We start from the raw sequence: 23114 nt of genomic DNA, 5'->3' as shown, positions 1-23114 counted from the left end.
GCTGAGGATGAAACTTGGTGCCATCATTTTGAACCGAGTTCAAAGTCTCCCAGTATGCAGTGGAAACACTCCTCATCTCCACGTCCCAAAAAGTTTAAGACGCAACCGTCTGCGGCGAAAGTTATGGTGTATGTGTTCTTTTATTGCCATGGACCATTATTGCTCGACTTCAAGGAACCAGGACAGTCCATCAACGCCACACGCTACTGTCAGACCTTGACACAGTTACAGAGAGCCATCAAAAACAAAAGGCCTGGTTTATTGACCGCTGAAGTCATTGTATTGCATGACAATGCGCGTCCACACGTTGCAAACCAAGTGTGCAGGATTTGTTTCAACGATTGAAGTGGAACACCCGCCCTACAGCTCTGACCTTTCACCTTGTGACTTTCATCTTTGGGCTCTAAAGAAGGCATTGAAAGGTCAGAGATTTAAGTCTGACGCTGAGGTTCCGGACGCTGTGCATGACTGGTTTGATAGTCAGCCATCCAAATTTTACAAGGGCGGCATTTGTAAGTTAGTGACACAGTGGGACAAGTGTCTCAACACTCATGGAGACTTCTGAACAATATTTTTACAACACGCTAACCATAGACTTCTCTAGATAGTGTATAAGTTTCCGCTCAAAATAAAATTTATTTCATGAATTATGAATAAAATTTATTTCAGTTGATCGCTCCTTATATACGTATATATTACTCGATTGTAGCAAAATGTGGAAGCCTGATATCTGTTTCACATTAGTGATAGTATTGGAAGAAAGAGTGAGAGACAGAGACACAGTCGGTGCTGCGACATTGGAACCGCGCAAATGCGGTCAAAAGAGCGATGGGAGAAAGAAGAGATACTGTTGTAAAATCCAGCAGGAGAAGTTGAAAGAATTTACCGAACTGCTCATGTATAGAAGAAATCGACTTTAAACACCTTTTCCTGATGAAATAATGGGTCGAAAGCGTGCCTCTATATATATATATACAGGGGCGGATCCAGGATTTGATCAAGGAAGGGGCTAAACCATATTTTGCTGTTTTATCCAGTGTAAAGCAGGATTGAAGGCCATTTTATCCAGTGTATAACTGAGCGTCAAGGAGGGGGGACTATATCTTCCCCTGAATCCGCCACTATATATATATATATATATATATATATATATATATATATATATATATATATATATATATACACGAGGGTGGATCAATAAGTCTTCGGCCTGATACCCTTAGAAATAAGATCCATCCTCAGAAATTTAATATGTTGTGTTGTAATCTTTAGTAGGCTTACCCGTAAAATCTCAAGTATCTAACTCATTTTCTTTTCTAATTATAAGTATGTGAATGAACTGTTTTGTGCTATTTGCTGAAAATGGAAAATTCTGAGTTCCGTGCCGTGATAAAGTTCCTATTGAAAAAACAACTAAACACAAAACAAATCCATGAAGAATTGGTGAGTACGTTCCATGATTCTTTCCCATCATATTGAACTGTAAAGAGATGGTGTCACGAATTCAAGCTTGGCAGAGAGTCATGTGGGGACGCACCACGTGCCGGTCGCCCATGCACAGTGACTAATGGAGAAAACGTAAACAAGATCCATGATATCGCTATGGCTGATTAAAGAGTGACTATACGCAAAATCGTAAATGAGGCCAATGTATCATATGGTACATTGCAGTCATTATTGGTCAGTGTTCTACACATGAAAAAATTATCTTCTCAATGGGTGCCAAGAATGTTGTCCATATATCAGGAGAAGCAGTGAGTGGTTTGTTCCCAAGAACTTTTAGCCAGGGTAAAATGTAACCCAGAAAAGTTTTACAAGAAATTTGTAACCATGGATGATACTTGGGTCCATCATTTCGATCTGGAGACAAAACGGCAATCTATGGAGTGGAAACACCATGGTTCCCCATGCACCCATAAATTCCGCGTCGTATCCAGCGCCGGGAAGATAATGACATCAGTCTGCTAGGATGCTAAAGGAATTTTATTCATTGACTATTTACCACGTGGGGAAAACCATCACAGGTGACTATTACACCAACTTAATCCGAAGCTTGCGCGAAAGCATCAAGCAGAAACGAAGAGGAAAATTGTCAGGCAAATTGCTCTTCCATCAAGACAATGCCGCGGTCCGCAAGTCAACAGTTGCAATGGCAGCCATTCATTATGTTGGTTTCGAATTGATCGAGCACCCACCCTATTCACCAGACTTGGCCTCAAGTAATGTTTACCTATTTCGGAATTGGAAGGAGCAACTGTGGGGGAAAAGATTTGACAATGATAAGGATGCCATGTGTGTAATAGAGGAGTATTTGAGTATTTTGACGGTCCCAACAAAAGTTTTTTTTTTTTTTTGAAGGATATGTAATCTTGGAACATTGATCGACCAAGTTTATTGAGGTCCAGAGAGACTACGTTGAGAAATTAAAAAAAAAGAAACAATGAAGATCATTTCTCTTTTCTTTCTTCTCTAGGCCGAAAACTTATTGATCCTCCCTCGTATATATATAATATGGTTGCATTGATTTCTAAAGAACTACTTGTTGTAGAATTACCAACATTTTAATTTTGATTAAATTAGGGTGTGAAAGGGAGATGGTTATGATCAAGCATTTTCTTATGAGAAATTCTGGCCCTAAACCTGTCTCACACATTAAAAGCTATTTCTTCCTGATCTAACTATGCTGGAGACGATTTTTCAATTTGTCTCATTATAAAATGATGATTAATACTGTAACACAGTAATACGTTAAATTGGTGGCTAGTATGTAAATCTGCACTTGAAAATACAAAAGACCGCAATTGATGTCGTGAAAGAAATAGAAATGATACAGTATCTTGTGGTATAGAAGATATTATGTGACTGAAATTGTTCCTGGAATGTGGCTCATATAGTAGTAGGAATATCAAGGTATTTTGAAGTAAAAGGCTTTCTGTGATATATAAAGAGGAGCATTGTCCTATTTTAGTGTGAAATAAATGTATAAGCGTATTATATATCTGAGTTTAGCAATAGAATACAGAAGGTCGATCCGCGTATGTGTGTCCAAGTTTGAAATAGCACTAACCTTATGAAAATCCATGGGACCACCATCGGTTGGCATCAATGTGATGGCCATGTGCTCTGGCAATAGCCCTGCAGCGTAACTTCCACTGTAAAAAAACTACGACGAAGTACAGGAAGTGGAATCTTCTCCCATTCCTCCCGGCAGGCTTTCCACAGGCCCCCGAGAGTAGTGACACGACAAGAAGAAAGTGCTCTTTTCAGGAGACCAAACCCGCAGAAACCCATGGGACTGGCAACCGGCGATTTCACTGGTATATCATGAAATGGAATAGCACGAATACTGGTGTCTGTCTCCATCTGCTTCGGAAAGTTCTGGGTAGAACGAGATGTATGTGAGGAGGCCTTATCCATATGCACATACACTTGCTTTATGGCATGCCCATACAAACGAGGCAGATCTTATGTATAAATTGGGGTCAGTATATGTTGCTGAAAGAATGCAGAGTTGATTTTACAGTTTTTAGGGACCTGACGAATTGTTAACTTGCCCTGATAAGAGTAACCGGCGACAACCATAAATCCTTTCGAGAAAGTTGCTTTGCAATGACGGATGAACGCAGGACGGCTTTTTGCATCTCGCGAAGTGTAAGTTATCGAGCGAATTTTGCCACAATCTGATAGATACACCCATGCTTCATCTAGTGTGGCCACAAACTTCCACTTTTCTCCAGATAGATGGCGTTCATAGAGGCGCCTGCTGTTGGTCTTTCTCTCACGGCGTTGGGCCACACTTAGGTAATGTCCATGACTTTTAAAGACCCTTCGGAGGTTTAATTTCCCACTCAGGGCGCTGTTAACAGTTGACTGTGGTATGTGGAGTCGAGCTGCCATCACACGTTGCGGAGGGGGATTTTCTTGTAAGGCCATTCGCCTCAACTTCTGAGCTACTTGTGGAGTCACTGTGGTACACGCTCGCTTCCTCGACTCCTTAGTAGGTGAATGCTTACCTTGTATGTCTTCTTTTTTATACTGCTTGATTATGTTCTTGATAGTCGTCGAACCCAATACACAACCATTTTCTTTGCACTGCTTTTGAATTTTAGAAACCGAATATTTGGCATGGAAAAGTCCAGTTACGTAGCTCTTCCAAAAACGGTTCACCTTTGGAGCCATGATGCACACGATACACAGTTTCGCTTGGCAGACGATAGAATGGACCTCCAAGTATAGCACACGCGTTTAACCACTTGGTTCGGTCGCTTCTGTGGTCAGGGGTACGGGTGTAAAATTGGACACATATACGCGGATCGATCTTCTGTATTCTCAATGATCACTTCGGCTTACATTATCATCGTATACAAGATAATTAGAAAGAAAGCAAACAAATTTTGCTAAATCATTCCTCACACGAGAAGATGAAAAATTATACATTAGATTAACAAGATCAGTAGCGTTGCCAAGATTTCTCTGGGGGGGGGGGGAGGAGGTGTAAATACTTTTGATGTACATTGTCCAGCCCGTTTCTTTGTCTTATTAATGCTGTAGTGGCCTTGAAAATTTGGATATTAATGAGCGTCCTTAGTTTGCAATATGGATAATAAATGTAACATTGTAAGTTTTCAATTAACATAGAGATTTGAAACCATAATAACCTGATGTATTGCCAATTGAAAAAATAAAACTTTATATTGGGTTGACAACACTGTTAATTTTGCGATATCACAGAGTATGCCAAACAATGTCCCCTTGCAAATATTTGCAAGCTACAAAATTTCATCGTTTTCTGTCCGTTAGTTTAAACGTTACAAGCGCGTATCAAGATAAATGATATCCTGTATATACATATTCATCGGGTTGTGATCAGAGTTTCTTTCAGAAACAATGTTCCGGGGGGCACTGCTGATACTATTCTATTTATTATTATGTTATAGACGTATTATTTGGTCTGCTCCAGGGGTCACTCTCAGAGCTCCGGGGGGGCAGTGCCCCCCCCCAAAAAAACAGGTCTGGAAGAAACACTGGTTGTGATACGATTGGTAAATTTAAGATAAAAAACGTATCACCTTTAACCTCGGGGATTTGTTCCTGGGGTAGGGCCCGGGAAAGAAATAATGACAACACCGCACGGCATACGTCAAGATAACTCTCTAATACCAATATGTTATCTTTGTTTAACGTGGAGAGAGTGCAAACAAGCAGTCCATGCTCAGATACCACCACTGGTTAACCTTTTGTCGGTGCAAAACGTTATTTCAAGTTAAATGTGAATAGAAACAAACTGGGAATAGTAAAAAGAGAAATAGCTACACTGCCACAATGTATAAACGTTTAGACTGAACCTGTCATCATGCAGCTTGAACCAGGATTATGCTCACTGGAAATAAGCTTCCTAACCGCTTGGAATGAGTGGAATGTGCATATCATGTATATATGAATTTTTGTTAAAACATCTAAAATTGTATGTCCACTTTGTAGCACAAATTAAACACAGTAAGTCATACATATTAACATAGTAAGTCAATGTGGTTTGAATCCATTTACATTTACCTTGAAATAACGTTTTGTACTCTCCCCCTAAAAAGTTAATTAGTGGTGGGATTTAAACACGGATCGCCTTCTCGCCAAACAATGATAACAATTTGCTGTTGGAGACTTATCTTGCCATATGTCGTCAGGTGTTGCTAAGTCGGATCAAGAGGTCTGTTAAAAAAACATAATAACTATTTCGAGCCTATATTCCGTTAATATGCCAGTGCATATGGAACAAGCGGTAAAAGAAAATAGTAACCATTTCGAGCCTATATTCCGTTAATATGCCAGTGCATATGGAACAAAGGGTAAAAGAACGTAGTAGTAACTATTTCAAGCTTATATTCCGTTAATATGCCAGTGCAAAGGGTTAAAGAACATAGTAACTATTTCTTGCCTATATTCCGTTAACATGACAATACATATGGAAGAAGGGATAAAAGAACATAGTAACTATTTCGAGTCTATATTCCGTTAATATACTAGTGCATATCAAACAAGGGATAAAATGTAAATATTTCGAGTATGTATTCCGGTGATATGCTTATGTATATGGGGCAAGAGAAAAAAGAATGTAGTAACTATTTCCAACCTATTTTCCGTCAATATACAAAATGCATATGGAAAAAGGGTACCAACTGGGTTAGCCATAAAACATGAAAAAAAAAATCTATGAGATCTTGAAAAGACAGAAAGTGGTAAATCGGGAACGGAAAGCTGTTAAACATTCCTTACATTATGGAATCAAGGCTCAAAATAATCATTACTGGTGTTTTACCCGACCTTATATCCGTCCCTCAATATTACCATCTTTCCGCGTTGGAAAGGAAGGGTGCTTGCGTGCTCTAATGATCCCAACAGCATGGGAAGCTATATGCCAGAGATAACTTCGCTATCAGAGAACTTCCCATGCCGGGGAGGTTCAAGGAGTAAGAACCAGACAAAGAGAGATATTATGGTAGTGGGCCACACTGAGGCTGAAGATGATTGACATCGGGCTCAGCAAGACTCAGATGTGGGCAAAAAACAGGCAGGGACATGATATCTTCTATGGCTATTTCACTGCGAGATGGAAGGACTTGGAACACCATCACCTTTCTCAGTCCCTAGAAAACAACATGGATTCAAAAATAAGAAAATGTATTTAGATGCTGTTACGAAGCAGGGACCTTATCAAAGTATAAAACAGCTCTCCCAAAGGAGAGAAAAGTTTTAAAATTTCCATGTTGCCCACCAACCTATGGCTGAGGTGAACAAGAAGAAGATACCCGATAGTACCATTTTGAGTCATAACCTTTTGATTTTATCCTTTCTGATTCCTTCCAACTTTTTAGCTAGCTATGACTCCAAAATAACGTATTTGTGAACTCACGTTCGACATGGAATCATTTCCTAATGTTTGTTGGTGATTTCTCCGAACACAATATTGTGGTAAGAATGACATACGAAATTATAACAGAATACTATACGTAATTCAAGTACTTTAGTTTATCTTCTTTAATATTTTTGTATTTATTGACCCACGCTTGTCATATTTAAAAAATAACGTGTTTGTGTATACTTGTTTATTTTCTTTCCAGCTAACTCCGCCTAGAGAACACAAATATTCATTATGCCGAAAACTGTGGCTAGTGTGGGCCGTGCTTTTTCAAGCAGCAGTGAACGTTGATTGTCCCAGGGGTTATACAGCCAGGTAACATTTCTCTCCATTTAAAAAAGGAAAAAAAAAAAACTTTTCTCTCTCTTCTAAACCTATTTCAAGATCAATAATGACCTCTTCGTTACATATATATATACAAAATGAATGATGAATGATCAACGTACCATGAATGAATTCTAAATGCGCATTCGTTAGGGAATTCACCTGTTTGTTCAACACGAAATAGGAAGTTGGAAATGGTGTCTTTTGTATTGTTATATTGCTGTTCCTGGGTTTACTTGAAAATTGTGTACTTTGTGCCCGAAACGGTTTGTTTTTCTTACATTTATGTTAAAAGTTTGTTTTATTTGATTATTATCTTTTGTTACGAATATTAGATTGAGACGAATATCAGATTTTACGACTCAAACAACATTACGCGACATTTCACAGAACACACGGATCGTGAATTCGAGTCCCAAAATGGGGACCGCGGTGGCTCAGTGGTAGAGTGTTCACCTCTGGTGCATGGGGTTCTTGGTTCGATGCCAGCTGTCAAGTTAACTGTGGTGTACAAAACAGTGTGTTCGTGTGTTTACTCGGGGTTCTTCCGTTTCCTCCCACTTTCTTCATTCCACTATTTCATTCGTTTCTCATCAACATAATCTCCTTTAGCCTAACCGGCATAATCATGGGACATAAATCTTAAAGATTTTATTTCATTTCATTTCGAGTCCCATAATAGGTATAGTTGTTTTCAACTTGTTTTTGAGTGATATGCCAAAAAAATAATGATTAAATCATTAAACATAAATGATAAAAGTTTAAACGATGAAAATACATATTTCTTTTTTAAGTTTAATATAGTCCTATTACTTACTTTAGATACTAAAGGGTCCCTGATTCAATCCCACACTCTGTACGTAGTTTTATTATAGGTAAAAACATACACAGGAGCCAGCCTACGGAGTGGTCCACCGCATCTGGATTTCCCCCCAATTTTTTTTAAGTAAAGGGACCGCGGTGGCTCAGTGGTAGAGCGTTCACCTCTGGTGCTTGGGGTTCCGGGTTCAAACCCTGCTCCCGCCAAGTGAACTTTGTGGTGGACAAACACCGTGTGCGTGGTTTTTCTCGGAGTTCTCCCGTTTCCTCCCACTGTCTTCATTCCACCATTTCATTCATCTCTCATAATCACCGTCTCCTTTAGCCTAACCGGCATAACCGTGGGACGTGAAACTCAAAAATTTCATTTTTTTCTAACTAAACATACATTTGTTCACTTTCTCAATAAAACTATATTTGTTTAGCGGGGAAATTGATGTAGCATGAAAGTTTGCTCTTACGTTTCATCTGTACTCTTTCTCCTATTAAAATAATTTAGTTCTATCATTTTTTCCTGAAAATATAGGTGGAAGTGTTTTACAATTTCTTATCGTCTTTTCGGATGCAGAATAATACCTGTTCAATACTATAGTCCGCGTCACCCGAATTGGTGTGTGGCATCAGCCAATAAGCTCGCAGTGCGCTGTTACTAAACCTTCAGGAAGGAATCTAATCATTCATAATCGGCTTTGTTCGTATTTGTAGACAATTTTGAATGATTAGATTCCCCCCTGAAGGTTTAGTGACAGCGCACAGCGAGCTTATTGGCTGATGCCACACGCCAATTCGGGTGACGCGGACTATAGATAGATGTAGTGGCTTGTACTAGGACTCCCTCACAGAGCTTGGACCTCTCTTAACAAATATTTCTGAACTACGTAAGTTAATATTAGGCAAAATACAAGTAACAACAGCATTCTAGAATCTTGTAATTGCTGCATGTTGGATAGATTCGGCAGTCGCCAATTTTTACCATGCAAACAACCTTTTAACGTAGTTCAAGGACAATTGATGTCCCTCCTTTCAATGTTTAAACACTAAATTAGATTTTTAGTCTGTAAAAATGCTTCGAATGTATTTTACATACAAAATTATTCAAAATATTTACCGTTGGTTTTTACTCTTACAGATTTATGGCTAATGTATGGGCAATGTTTGCTCTTATATTCCTCGCAATCTACACTGCTAATTTAGCGGCGTTTATGATCACGAGGGAAGAATTTCATGATCTCACCGGGATTCATGACCAAAGGGTAGGTAGTATGCTAATACTTTTCCATGAGTTCTCAGAAATAATAAATAATTTATTTTTCAAACTATCCAATCATATACATATTTTCTTCAGATACAAACCTTCTAAGGTTAAGATTAAGGTGTTACATGTAAGGTTGGTTCATACTATAATAACATAATAATGAATTTTTATGTCATGAAAAATATGATAAAAGTGATTAAATAAACAATCTAGTAAATCATAGATCCTTTTACTCCAATGTATTTCAAAGTATTCCAATAGCTGCTGAAATAAAAACTACGGAGTAGTCGTGAAGATAGTGAAATTCTGCCTGGAATGACATCATCCGTACAGGTCTTTTCAGGTCTCAAATAAGGAATTTGGTGTCCTTTTCAGCTTAAGATGTACCGCGACCTGCAAACCTTGGTTCTTCGTAATGACCCTGCGTGTTAGTTTTCACTCTAAAGAAGACTGCGTCGAAGCACAGTTTGATCAACTCTGTTTAATTCATCTTGAAAAACTTTCCAAAGCCATTCGAGTGTGCGCGGCTGTCGACGGCCCAAGGCTTGCTTCAACAACAAATCGAACAAATCAATGGGGAATGCATTTAGAGAAATTTCTGTAAAAGGGATTGCATGAATTCCCGCTGCACGAGCTATCTGCTTCATGTGCGTTATCGTTGACTTCGCCATATGACTGTGTAACCACTCAGTTTTCGAGGTCTCTGTTCGGGCGAGCATTTATTTGTAACCAACTTGAGTTCGGTGTTCGTGGTTCTGTTCTCCGCGGTCCTGTCAGTAAGTATTCTCCTGAGACCAGAACTTACCTGGATAGGACGATGAAGGACCTCTCCAAGAAGGGGTTACAAATTGTTTCCAAATCACTCGTCGGTCTCGATGATGAGGTGAGCATTAGGCGCCGAGAGGTTCGGATGTCTCGACTCAAAAACCTCACGGATGATCAGACGGTCATCCAGACCATAACGCACACAAACATCACTCACACTTACAACGAAAACACACTGGATTAAATAACACTATACTTATTTATTAGAATACTAATATAAAAAAAAATTAGCGAAGAGGAATGAACACAACACTTAACACAGAATATGTATAATAATCTTCATGACTAAAATCACACTTTGCCTTTTTAATGCAATGTAGCCCTTTATATATATATATATATATATATATATATATATATATATATATATATATATATATATATATATATATATATATATATATACGAGATTATATCTGAAATTTCACTATGAATGATGCTCCTATCACACCTTGACGCACTTTGGGGATTAGCACTGGGGGAAAAGTTGCCGAGACAATCCCGCGTAGAAATACAGTTGCTGCGCCAAACGATCCTGAAGAGTTAAGATGCGTCTTCAGCAAATAAAAGAAAAAAAGATCTCCAAAGTAGAATGCTAATATTGGAGGGTGCGTTGATAACTGACAGGTACGCACAAGGTATTTGAACCTGGGACTTCACTAGTTGGGGGCTAGCCGTAAGAAAACGTCCTTTGCCGGCAAATAGCTTGTGGCCCTAAATACAAAATCATACTTAATTCCCGACGCACGTGCGTGGTGGCTGCACACAATTCCGGAGTCAAACTTCCCGAGCTCAAAAGTTTAAGATGCAAGCTGCAATGGTTGACTAAAGAGTATTGACAGTTCATTCCAAAAACCACTCAGTTAAATCACCCGCATGCACATGCAAACAGAATACTGAAAAGCATTTATGTTAATTTTAGTCTACTGGCTACGATGCACGAGACACTGCGATAACTCTGGCATGTGAAAGTACAGATAAGAAGCTGCAAAAGCTATGAGGCTGGTGCCATTCGGTCACTTGAATGCCTGTTCTGGTCTAGTCTGCTCTAATCTACTGCAATAGCAATGTTTTAAGTATATATATGAGAAAACAATGAGAGACTTCTTTGTCCAGTTGCGTGGGAAGGAAGCAATTCCCACCGAAGAAAGAACTTATTTGCTTCGCAAAATAAAGTATACATCGAAAATAATAATCACTGTCTTTACGAAATATACAAAGCGTCCACAAAAAATACTTCTATAACTTGGTAGTGGTTATAACTGTCGTTCTGTCCTGATGAATGGTAATGTGAGATGTGTCACTGCCGTATAGGAATAAAGTATCATGGCTGTGTAGGGATGCAAAATGTTTGTCTGGTAATAAATTGCATTGATTTTAACCTTTTTGTCCATTCTGCATTACGTAAGTTTGCCATTATACCAGTGACTACTAACAACCATAAAGTCACGTAGGAAACTTTCTCTGCATTCATGTACGCAGTTACAACGACCTCTGGAATCACTGGGACGATAAAAGTCCCTGTTTCTATCATATTCTGACAAATACACACATGTCTCGTCCACAGCCATACAGACTTCCACGTATCCCTTGCAAGATAGTGTTCGTATGGGTTTCGACTGTTCGTCTTCCTCTCCATGATATGAAGAAAGGTACATATGAACTCAACCCTTATACTGTTTATCAGATGTATATCTTGGACAATTGTGAGTTTTAGGTAGCAGTGAAACGATGCACTGCTGTTGTTGACACGATGGGTTCATACGTCCCACCAGAACGCATTTTACTTCACAACATCGAGGTACGTCCGAGCCCTCGATATCTACCATATCCAACCTTGAAGGACCCACTTTATTTGACATATAGAAACCTTTTGTCATACGCTGTTTGCTTATGTGACTGTAGCTATAAGCAATATCAGAAGCTGCACAAACGTTGGCCTCCTAAAAGGTCGTAATTTTCAGAACCATGGAACTACTCACACAGACAACAGCCGTCCTCCATGTAAGTCAATATACATCACTTTCGACCTACCTATAATAACTATAATAACTTCTAGGTCGTGTTTATGTATTCAGCCACCTAACGATCGAATTTGTTATTATAAACCTAGCGATCGAATTTGTTATATAGCAACAAAACGTTCACGTTTTTACGTGAAAGTTACTTTTGAATTATCTTTGTAGGCGAAGTATTTTCTTACATGTAAGATACACAATTTTAAGGGAAGATTCTTGGTTCATGAGTATAAGTGTAATAATACGGAGATTGTAGAATCTTGACATCTTATACTTTCATTAATGACATATTTTAAGATCGCTGCCTTAGCCGTTAAAATTCAACATCAACTATCTCGACTTCGGTCATGTAGAAGTCCTGATCTTTCCTAATTTGCAATTCTTTATGGAGAATTATCAAGAAGCAAATATCTGAGTACTACTAGGCCATACATGTGCTATTGAACTATATCTTCCATAGTTACACTACAAACCTCCACCCTACCTGTGTAATATACGAAAAATATAGAGCTGCTTCACCTACAATGCTGCACATGTAGGCCAATTGAACTAATAAGAATCAGAATTATAATATAATGAATTTATTGCCACCTAAAATATATTGGCATGTCAAGTGATTATAACAAAATTATTAGTTCCTGTACTTTTAACGCCCTATATTCATTTAATGAAAAATTATATTTTCAAAATAATGTCTAATAAATTTGTACTCATGAAATAATTTCATTTTCAGTTGAACAACCCTTTCTCTATGAAGCCACCATTTCGTTTCGGGACAATTCCTTTTGGAAACACGGATGCCGTCCTTAGAAGAAATTTTCCTGAAATGCATGCCTACATGAGGTCTTTTAACAGATCTAATGTATTAGAAGGGATAAATGCTGTTAAAAAGGGGTAAGCAATAATCAAATAAAATACGATAATTTAAGATAAAGAGTAACGATGAATGTATTGCAGTGGAACCTTTTCTATCAACCATCTTTCATAATGATACGAGGGGGGATCCAAAAGAAACCGGATTGAAAGAGCGCTGCCGTTCCTAGGCGTAGTAGAGAGTTCTCCTGCTAGGTGGGTCTAGTAGATACCTTCCCAGATCAGTTGGCCAAGCGGCGTCTGCGTAGGAGGTTAACGTTTGATCGTATTATTGTTTTTCTCAACTGTTCTCGTTTACCGCCTGCGAAATCGTTATGGCATATTCAAAGGAACAAGGAGTGTTTGCTTCCTACTTGGAAAATCGGAAACGAAAACTTACCAAATACTTCAACAGGCTTTCAAGAAGGATATTATGAACCGCACACAATTTTTTGAGTGATTTGGGCGCTTTAAGTTTGGTGAGATGAGTGTTGAAGATCGTGCTCCTTCTAGGTGCTCTTCATCACTTCGAAACGACGAAAACATCGAACAAATATGCCCCAAAATCAGCGAGGATCGTCGTTTCATGATCGATGGTATTTCAAAACAGGCATGAGTGAGTTGCAGCTCGTGCCAGCGTGAGGTTTTGCAAATGAGACATGTTTCCGCTAAGTTTGTTTTTCGCCTGCTCACATAGAATCAATCATTCGTCTGAATTTGAGCCAGGACTTGAAAAATCAAATTGAAAGTGATCCAAACTTTTTGACCAACAAGATGACATTTTCCGAGAATTAAACAAAATCTAAAAGGAAAATGTTTTGATGGTGTAGAGGCTGTAAAAAGAACTTCGCAGAGCGCATTGGGCGATATAAAAGTTCCAGAGGTGCTTCAGACAGTGGGAAAGAAGATTTCATTTAATGGAGAGTACTTTGAAGGATACTGAAAGAATTTTGTAAAAAATGTAATAAATTATATTTTTTCGGTTTCTTTTGGGTCCTCCCTCGTATATATTTTTATCCGAAGGAGTTAAACCAATATACGTATATTAATAATTTAAACTATTATTAACTCACGATAAGTATTGTGAACATAATTTGCTCTCAACGCAGCTGAACTTAATTTGGAACAAAATTAAATTATAGACCCTAAATATTCTAGCGGATAAAACATTTAATTAATTGCGTTCTTTCTTTACAGTGTGCGTAGGTTTCCCTAAGAAAATCCCTTGAATTGTACAAAAGTTTCCCTTGTTTGTTGAATATTCAACTTCTATGATACAAATTATGTGAGAAAAATAATTTAAGGAAGTATCAACCACATTTGTTTTATTCATTTGCTTTTTGCTTCTATTTTTTACTTTTTCCTTCACTTTTTTTTACGAAAAAATACACACAAATTCACCCAGCCAAAATGGGTGCAATTTATATTGGTCTCTCAATGAACACGAGAATTTCACTGGATTTTCATATTTTTATTTTAAAAAATCCCTCTTTCCCTTTTTGCTAAATTTACCTGCGAAATTTTCCTATATTAGGGAAATTTCCCTCAAACTACGAACACTGGTTCTTCATATAGTTAACTCATGTGCAAGTGAAATCTCTTGTAAAGCTTGTAGACACAAGAATTTTAAAGTTGTAACATGATCTTCATCCATCTGACGGAAGATATTCTCAAGAAATTTGAGTAAACTTAATTTTGTCTATTACGCTTATGGAAGAAAAGGTAATTTCAACCTTCTCTTCTTAATGAATACGGAAACCCTAGACAGATCCTTCGACAGTGCTTTTGACGACAAGAAAAGTAGGAAAAGAAAAAAAGGAATAAAGAACGATGTGTATAATTATGAAGAAAACATTATTGGTTATGATTGGATTATGCAAATGTTGCCTTACGAACTTCTATGAAATGATCAGCAGCATATTTGCTACGTATGTCCTGCAAAAAGGCATGTCAACAGTATTTCTCTTGCTGGTTTACTTATAATTAAGAAAATCAAATCAAAGACGTATCACTATAAGAAATGGAAAGAGAGAGATTAACAAGTACACTACCTAGGTGTATCATCACGATCAATTTTAGAGTGGGAGAGCCGGGTTCGATTCCCGGCGGGAGCTCATTTGGTTCAAATCCCACGTTAAGCTGTGGATCCACATCTTATAGAGCATCGCTTGTGAAAGCAACGTCGTTAAACCCAAAATCAAATCAAGTCAAATCACGATCAATTTGAGAGATTGTTCAAAGAAATAGAAAAAATACGCAAAATTAGTGAGCAAAATATTTATTTCAAGTTCAGAATGTTCAATTGAAAAAGATCTAAATCAGACCAAGTCAAAAGCAAAACTAAACATTTGTCAGCAAGCTTCCTTACATATAATGGCCAGGGAATCAAACACTACAGTGATATCGCATAGGCGTTCGCACATTATTTTCAGTTAATTACAAATATGATGTTGGCTCTCTGCTTGCTAATCGGACCGAATGTAATCTAATAGACGATTCTCAACTAGATGAAAGGGAACCTGAAGAAATCGAAAATGCTATAAGAGCTTTGAAACCAAAAGTATCTTGTTGTTTTGATAATGTTCTTCATAACTGTGAAGTGTTTTATTGATAACATTTAAATACCCACTACATAACAAGTTTAATGTTTCTAATACGTTCAGACCTAATACGTTTCCGGACGTATATAGAAAGATGGTTTGTTCAATACCAAAGTCTAAAAACAGGAGACAAATACAAAACTTCAGAGTATTTTGTCTTAGTGTTGAATTCAGTAGAGAATGCAGATTATTTTTTTCTTGGGGAAATGATTTCTCATGGGTAGATTTCCTCTTGCTGCCTCCTGAAAGCATAACTATTGAATTCACGACCAACAGGCATATCAGAAATTAGCACTCAACTATAAAATCACTGTGCATTTATAACGTTATCTTCTTACTAATGAATATATAATGTTTTCTTCTGAAGAATGAATATAATTTGTACCGTAAAGTCGGTTGGTGACCCAAACATGAGGACATTATTAATGTATTTACTCACGCTGTAAACAATGTTTATTTACGTAAAGGTACTTTAATAAAATTACTATCACAACTGTCTTCGTGTGTTTATACTTGTTGCATACATTACAGATTTTAAAAGAACTGGAAAACTTGGATGAGTACATATGTTCATAGACACTGATTACGTTATACTGTTAAGGAAGGTGACACTAGTTAAATATTTAAGTGGTTTTGTAAATTCAGTGCATAATCTTGCAAGTTGCACTGTAATGTTGTCCTTAGCTTTCCAACTATATTTAAATAACTAATTATATAAAATATACAAATAGTTTACTTTTCAAAGAAATCTTGTTTTCTTGTTTTTTTTTTTCTTCGTTTTATTAACAATTTCGTACACGGTTGCAAAACATGCATAGAATCTTTTCGTAAGTCGTTTCCCTACTGAGCGGCACAAACATTTTCCCTTGAGCCCACAGATGACGTATAAGTCATCTGGCAGTCACTGTTTTAAGCGCACTAGTAACAGGCTTAAGTTCTATCGCAAATTTTGACAAGTCAGAATCAACATCTGGACAAAAGGAAGTGCTTCCTGTGATCAGTCTGCTATAAAATATTTTATAGCACAATAAAAAAAATGTCCATTGCAACACAAAAATGAAAAAAAATTAGGCGAAAAAATGGTTTGCAATTTGGGTCCATTCGAATACTACTTCTTTAAGGAGTTTTATTTTCTGAAACTCTTTTATGTATTTACTTTGTCCGTTCGTTCGGGAGACAAAATACGGGCGGCCCAAAAGTAGGTATACAGTCCTATACTGATCAGTAGGGCCCGGATCTTGTTGACCTAAACTTTTCTAAAAACTGACCTAGAAAATGACACTAAAATTCTTGTAAAATGACCCTAAAATTCACAAAAATTGTCCTTAAAATTTGCGTTTAAAAAAAAAACTTTTACTTCGTTAAACATTGACATTTTTTGAATATCTATTGGTCTTTAATTATCAGTTCTCAGTCATTTTCAAAAGTTTTGTTTCTGTTAGTTGCAGCCCGTTGTTCAAAAGTTGTGTTCAATGATCAGTCCATTGTACGGTATTGTACGTACTGAAAGCGTCAATTCACTCCCAAGTTGAAACTAGGACACACACTTAAAGAATACAAGTTCACAAGTGTAGACTGTATACACGAGAAGATTTTAAAATGTTTAAAATCTTTGAACGACTTCGAATCTATTTTTAGTTATCCACCTTATCATATCCTTTGTGGTCAACAACCCAAAACCATCTGTTTGACCACCTATCAACCCCCGCCCCTCATCAACCAGCTACAGCTTAGTGTTCATTAGCTTGTTGGGAATGCAGTTTTTCCACCCCAATAATCAGGAAGCAGGAAAAGAGATAATTTAACTTCGTGTTTTTCAAATCCGTAAACAGTGTTCATTTTAAGATTTCTTTGTCTAGAAGAAAAAGAATAAAAAGACCATAAATGGGTGACCTAAACATTACTTTAAAATATTAAAAAATGAGCTAAAACTTCAAAACGTCAAAAAGTGACCAAACGTTGACCCTAAAATATATATTTTTAAAACCTAGAGTTGATGAATGACGTTTTTATTTGAACTTGCCTTGTCCTGTGTGTAACAGAAAAAAGTTGACTTGTCAACAAGATCCGGGCCCTACTGATCAGCCCACTGTATTTCATATCACTTCTTATTGTTCTACATCAATTTCTATATTATTTGTTCTTAAAGCCATTTTACTTATACCTAAAGCTCTGAACAGCCGAACTAAATAAACCCATAAGCTAGAATGTTATACTTGATCAATGCTTTTAGAATAGAGAAAACCATAGAAATTTACATAGAAACTTAATAAATACTCGAATATTCTAAAAAAAAAAAAGCATCAAATCATTTATGGTAAAAGACTAATCATCCCCAACTGTGAAATATTTGAATTAAAGCCTATTTGATCTTTTACGACATAGATATAGTTGGGAACAGAGTACATGCATACATTAGAGAAAAAGAGAATTTAGTATAATGTTTTGCTGTCACAATAGTATCTTCATCAGACATAAGAATGCATCTCTATTTTTCATAACGAAACGTTTCTGTTTCTTTGTTACGCATTAGTGTACGTTCTGTAACTAAAAGGGAAAGTTATGTTAAGATAGGAGTGATATACTCAAAACTCTGCATACAATGCAAAGTGGCACGTGCCGTATGATGGAATGGTGGATTGAATATAGTATCTGCTTTCATCTGTAGCCTTATATATAGTACATTCAGATGATTAACTGTTTACTTTAATCCTATGTAGGGAACTGGATGCCTTTATATATGATGCCACAGTGCTGGAGTATCTCGTGGGCCAAGATTCTGATTGTGTATTGCTCACTGTTGGGTCGTGGTTTGCTATGACGGGCTACGGTATTGGGTTCCCACGACATTCCAAGTACAAACCTCTCTTCAATCACAAGCTTATGGAATACAGAGAAAATGGTAAGATGTTTCATTCTTACTGATGCCTATCTGTTCATAGACAATAGACAAATTTCAGTATTCTAAAGATTCTCTTCTTTTAGCTTTTTGTACTTATAGTAAGAATTGTATGATTATTTGTGTTAATCACAGGATAACAATGTTAATCAAAATGGTTGTTTATGATACACTGGTTAATTGGTGTCTTCCCGTTGTGCCTACTTCCCGTTATGCCTACAGGCCCTCCAGCACTTTGTAGAAAATATTTTTAATGATCTTATCTGTAGGCAGAACGGTAATTCCCGTTGTGCCTACTTCCCGTTCTGCCTACTCTTTCGAGACGGGGAATTCTGTGCAGGGAGGGATCTTTTCTAGGGATTTTTTCTTTAGTAATTCTAATAGATTCTGTAAGAAGAATAACTATTCCTTTAAATTTCATCATATATTTTAAATGTTATCTTACTTGCTTTTCTCAGAAAAAATGACTAGGTACAGTTTTGTTATTAGCAGCGTTATTCACGTCTACTTTAGTAGAGATGTGTTTTTTTTAATACTTACAGAGAAATGGAAAATTAATTGATTCAGTTACAAGAAAATAAACTTATTTCGGTCTAATATCAAGTCATTTCACAACAAAATTTTATTCAGTTTTCCAGTAGTTCATCTCCAACATTCTAAGGCTCGCAGTACGTAATAGGTGCTACAGTTCACATCCTCAAAATATATTTGGCCATATATTAAACAAACAATGCAAGAAGATGCATAATTCGGTCTCTTTTCTTTTTCTAAAAAAAGCCTTTGTCTTCTACATCACAGATCTTTTTCCGGCATCACCTCTATATATGATCAGGTGCTTTGTCCTCTATACATGATTCTGTATTACACGCAATATGTCGTACTTATATTGTAAAAAAAGAAAAAAATGGGACCGCAATGGCTCAGGGGTAGAGCGTTCACCTCTGGTGCATGGGGTCCATGGTTCGATCCCAGCTCGAGCCAGGTGAGCTTTGTGGTGGACAAACACCGTGTGCGTTGGTTTTCTCGGTGTTCTACCGTTTTCTCCTACTTTCCACTATTTCATTCATTTCTCATCATCACCGTCTCCTTTAGCCTAGCCAGCATTACCGTAGGACGTAAAACTTAAAAATTTCATTTCATTTCATTTATACTGTCAATGTAAATACTAAATACCACATATCGTCAATATACCCAATGTAATTTAAATAAATATCTCATAATCGTTGTTCAAAATGTAAACAGTATGCAACCACATCTATGTAAGCCATCAAGCCTATTACACGTGGTTCCAGCCTTCCTAATAATCGTAAATATCTGTGATTTTATTCTGTATGTGACCACACAAATAGCATTTTAATTTCGATTATTTTACGGTAAAAATATTCTGTGAAATGTAATGGAAATTCAGAAGGAGCCTTCTTTGCGAATTTCTCAGAGTTTTCATTCTCACCGTCGTGAGTAATCCGATTGGGTAGAGAAGCGTGATTATCTAAGCAAACTCATCACCAACAAAACGCCGAACACGTATTTCATACTTTGACCGTTTCTGATTTTGAAAACACTCCTGTGTAGACTATAAGTCATTACTAGGCACCTTGCTTATCACACTGACACTAACAAATCATATATAATAACTTTTTAACGTAATAAGTAAAAGCTTATTATAAGAACAGTGATGGTGAGATGTTTTAAATATATTGGCTATATTAACGATATATGGTATTAACATTGACGATATGTAGTATTTACATTGACAATATAAGTATATGTAACATTGCATGTAGTATAGAATCGTGTTAGAAGACAAATTACCTGTTAAGGTAATGCCAAAGAAGGAGCAGTGATGTAAAAGACAAAGGCTCTTTTTTTTTCAAAAGGGCCGCCTTATGCATCCTCTTGCATTGTTTGTTTAATGTATGGCCGAACATGTCTTGAGGATGTGAATTGTGGCACTTTTTAGTACTGCAAGCCTTAGTATGCTGGAGATAAACTACTGGAAAACCGATTAAAATTCGGTTGTGAAATGAATTGATATTAGCCCGAAGTAAGTCTGTTTCGTGTTCGTTTCAGATACAATGTCAAACGGGTTACTGGCAACTGAATCAATCAATTCGAGGAAAGAGATATGATGGAGACAAACACTCTTTTTAAAGGCCGCCTTATGCATCCTCTTGCGTTGTTTGTTTAATAGTTGGCCAGACATGTCTTGGGGATGTGAACTGTGGCATTTTTTAGTACTGCAAGTCTTAGCATGCTGGAGGTAAACTACTGGAAACCCAAATAAAATTTTGTTCTGAAATTGCTTGATATTAGATCTTTTTTTTTTTTTTTTTTTAATGTTTGTTTCACATACAATGTCTAACATTCTTGCAACTGAGTCAACCAATTTTCCATGTATGATGAAACTTGTAGAGGTGGTGGTTGTTTTTACAGAAGCTTTTAGAAATACTAAAGAAATATTCCCTACAAAAATTCCTCCCTGCACATAATTCCCCGTCTCGAAAGAGTAGGCACAACGGGAAGTAGGCACAACGGGAATTACCGTTCTGCCTAGAGATAAGATAATTAAAAATATTTTCTTTAAAGTGCTGGAGGGTCTGTAGGCAGAACGGGAAGTAGGCACAACGGGAATGAACCGGTTAATTAATTAATTTTGACCTTTCAGCTGCGCACTAATTCGCCAACTTCAGTTAAGAGAAAAATCAACATTTGTTTCATCGCCGCTGTCAATATCAAATAAATTAAAAGGGAAGTATACACGTACGCTAAAATAACAACTTCTTGCAGTGTATAAACATCTTTCAAAGATCTGTCTCTTTCGCACTGTAAGAAGTCAGAGTGCCTTACGCCAGAGAATTATTTATTCATGGATTTAAGAGCACTTCGTATATAAATATTTTATATAAACTAATTATTTGCTGAGCAAAACTATATATTTTCATTAAAATTCAACACGTGTTACAGTTTCGCCAACTAACTCTTTGGCTTCATCAGACACTATGTGTTACAGGATAACTGTACAATCGTATATACATACAACAGCTAAGAGAAGAAAGATATGTTAGCTGTTAGATCTTGTATCACATAGTGTCTGATGAAGCCAAAGAGTTAGTTGGCGAAACTGTAACACATGTTGAATTTTAATGAAAATATATAGTTTTGCTCAGCAAATAATTAGTTTATATTTAATTATAACAAAGCAAAGCTTCTACTTTTGGAAAATAAATATTTGATTCGAACAATTAGCATCAAAGAGGAAACAGTAGTTTGCAGAGAGTATATAGTGAATTTCAATATCACTGATCACCGTCGAGGAGGCTGATTCTATATTTAAAAGGGACAAGGTGCTAATAGTTTGAAGGTCGCCGTACAACACGTTATATGTGGATCACAATGGCAGGATGCAAGCAAATCCCTATTATGCAATTAAGTGACTTTAAGCGGCGTAGCTGTATAATGAGTCTGTATTCGGTTTTGGAGTGATTCGTGATGTGTCAATGGTCCATCGGTTCTGTGGACGATGAGAGTCAAAGAGTTTCCACAGTTTTGTGACACCACGACCCATCACAAAGATCCTGCACAGAAGGGTCGCTAGCCTGTAAAATCAAGATCACTGTGGTCTCTGGTGTGAACGCACGAACACTAAACAATCTATTGTTGGAAGGAGACGTACTTTTTCCCTCGATTACCCCTGACACCTGTCTATCGCTAGGGCTATGCGATATCCAGATTTGATTATCGGAAATTGATATCGACAAAATATCGATTAGTAAACTTTTCGATATTTAGATATTTGAAAATATTGATCGATCGGTCAATATATCGAAATAGCGCAAACCCTACTTACCACCTTGAATGTGGTGTCGAGGTATACTGCAGTTGCGAGGCGAGTAGAGAACGAGAGTATTCATCGATATCAATAAGTAAAGCACTATATTTTTTCTAATATTAGACTGATTCGGGACATAAATATTGAAAGAATAGTACTTTGAAGTTTGCAATACAGTCAGCAGTTGTTTGATCAGGTGTATCTCTAGCGGAAGAAGTGTGAATTACTGAGCAAAGATGGCATAGTGTTACAGCCGTCCAATATGAAGAGGTGTAGTTAATTTTTGTGGGAAAACATACAAAATCCAAATGGAATTCAAAAGAGAATGGCGTGTGTGTGGGAAAGACTATATGGACCGTAGCAGCTTGAGGAGGGCCATGTGAACCTTTCAGATTTGCGACATGCTGGTAGTCCAGTAACGCCATCAAGCTAAACAATTCCACAACCATTGAAGAGGTAATTTGTAATAACCATGTTCGAATATTGTCGAACATGTTCAACATTTCGTACGGTAAAGTGTTTGATGTGGAACATGACACTAAACTAAACTTTCGTAAAGTGCTCGATGAATTCAAATGTTCAAGAAGTCCAAGATGTAGTGAGTGATGACATGTCTGAACCAACTCGGACGGTACTCTAAAGATGAATATGCATTCCTGGAAGGTATCATTACAGGTGATGAGTCCTGAGCGTATTACTACCGGTATACGCCTGAAATAAGGCAAGCAACTATGGAATGGAAACATAACGATTCCCCGCCGAACAGGAAATTCAAAGTAA

The 23114-nt window shown here is 37.1% G+C and overlaps 1 protein-coding gene across 2 annotated transcripts in view; it reads left to right on the top strand.

The window, feature by feature from the left end:
• Positions 1 to 23114, top strand: part of LOC145680415 (glutamate receptor ionotropic, NMDA 2B-like) — an 868333-nt gene that overhangs the window by 776184 nt on the left and 69035 nt on the right. For both annotated transcript variants that reach the window (XM_081750925.1, XM_081750926.1), the window contains exons 12-15: positions 7116 to 7228; positions 9186 to 9309; positions 12888 to 13048; positions 18327 to 18508. In XM_081750925.1, coding sequence (XP_081607051.1) covers positions 7116 to 7228; positions 9186 to 9309; positions 12888 to 13048; positions 18327 to 18508 — 580 coding nt within the window. The remainder of the gene's footprint in view (positions 1 to 7115; positions 7229 to 9185; positions 9310 to 12887; positions 13049 to 18326; positions 18509 to 23114) is intronic.

Source organism: Thermobia domestica, chromosome 3, assembly GCF_964235325.1.
Source record: "Thermobia domestica chromosome 3, izTheDome1.hap1.1, whole genome shotgun sequence".
Taxonomy (NCBI): Eukaryota; Metazoa; Arthropoda; class Insecta; order Zygentoma; family Lepismatidae; genus Thermobia; species Thermobia domestica.
This window is presented reverse-complemented; position numbering and strand designations above follow the sequence as displayed.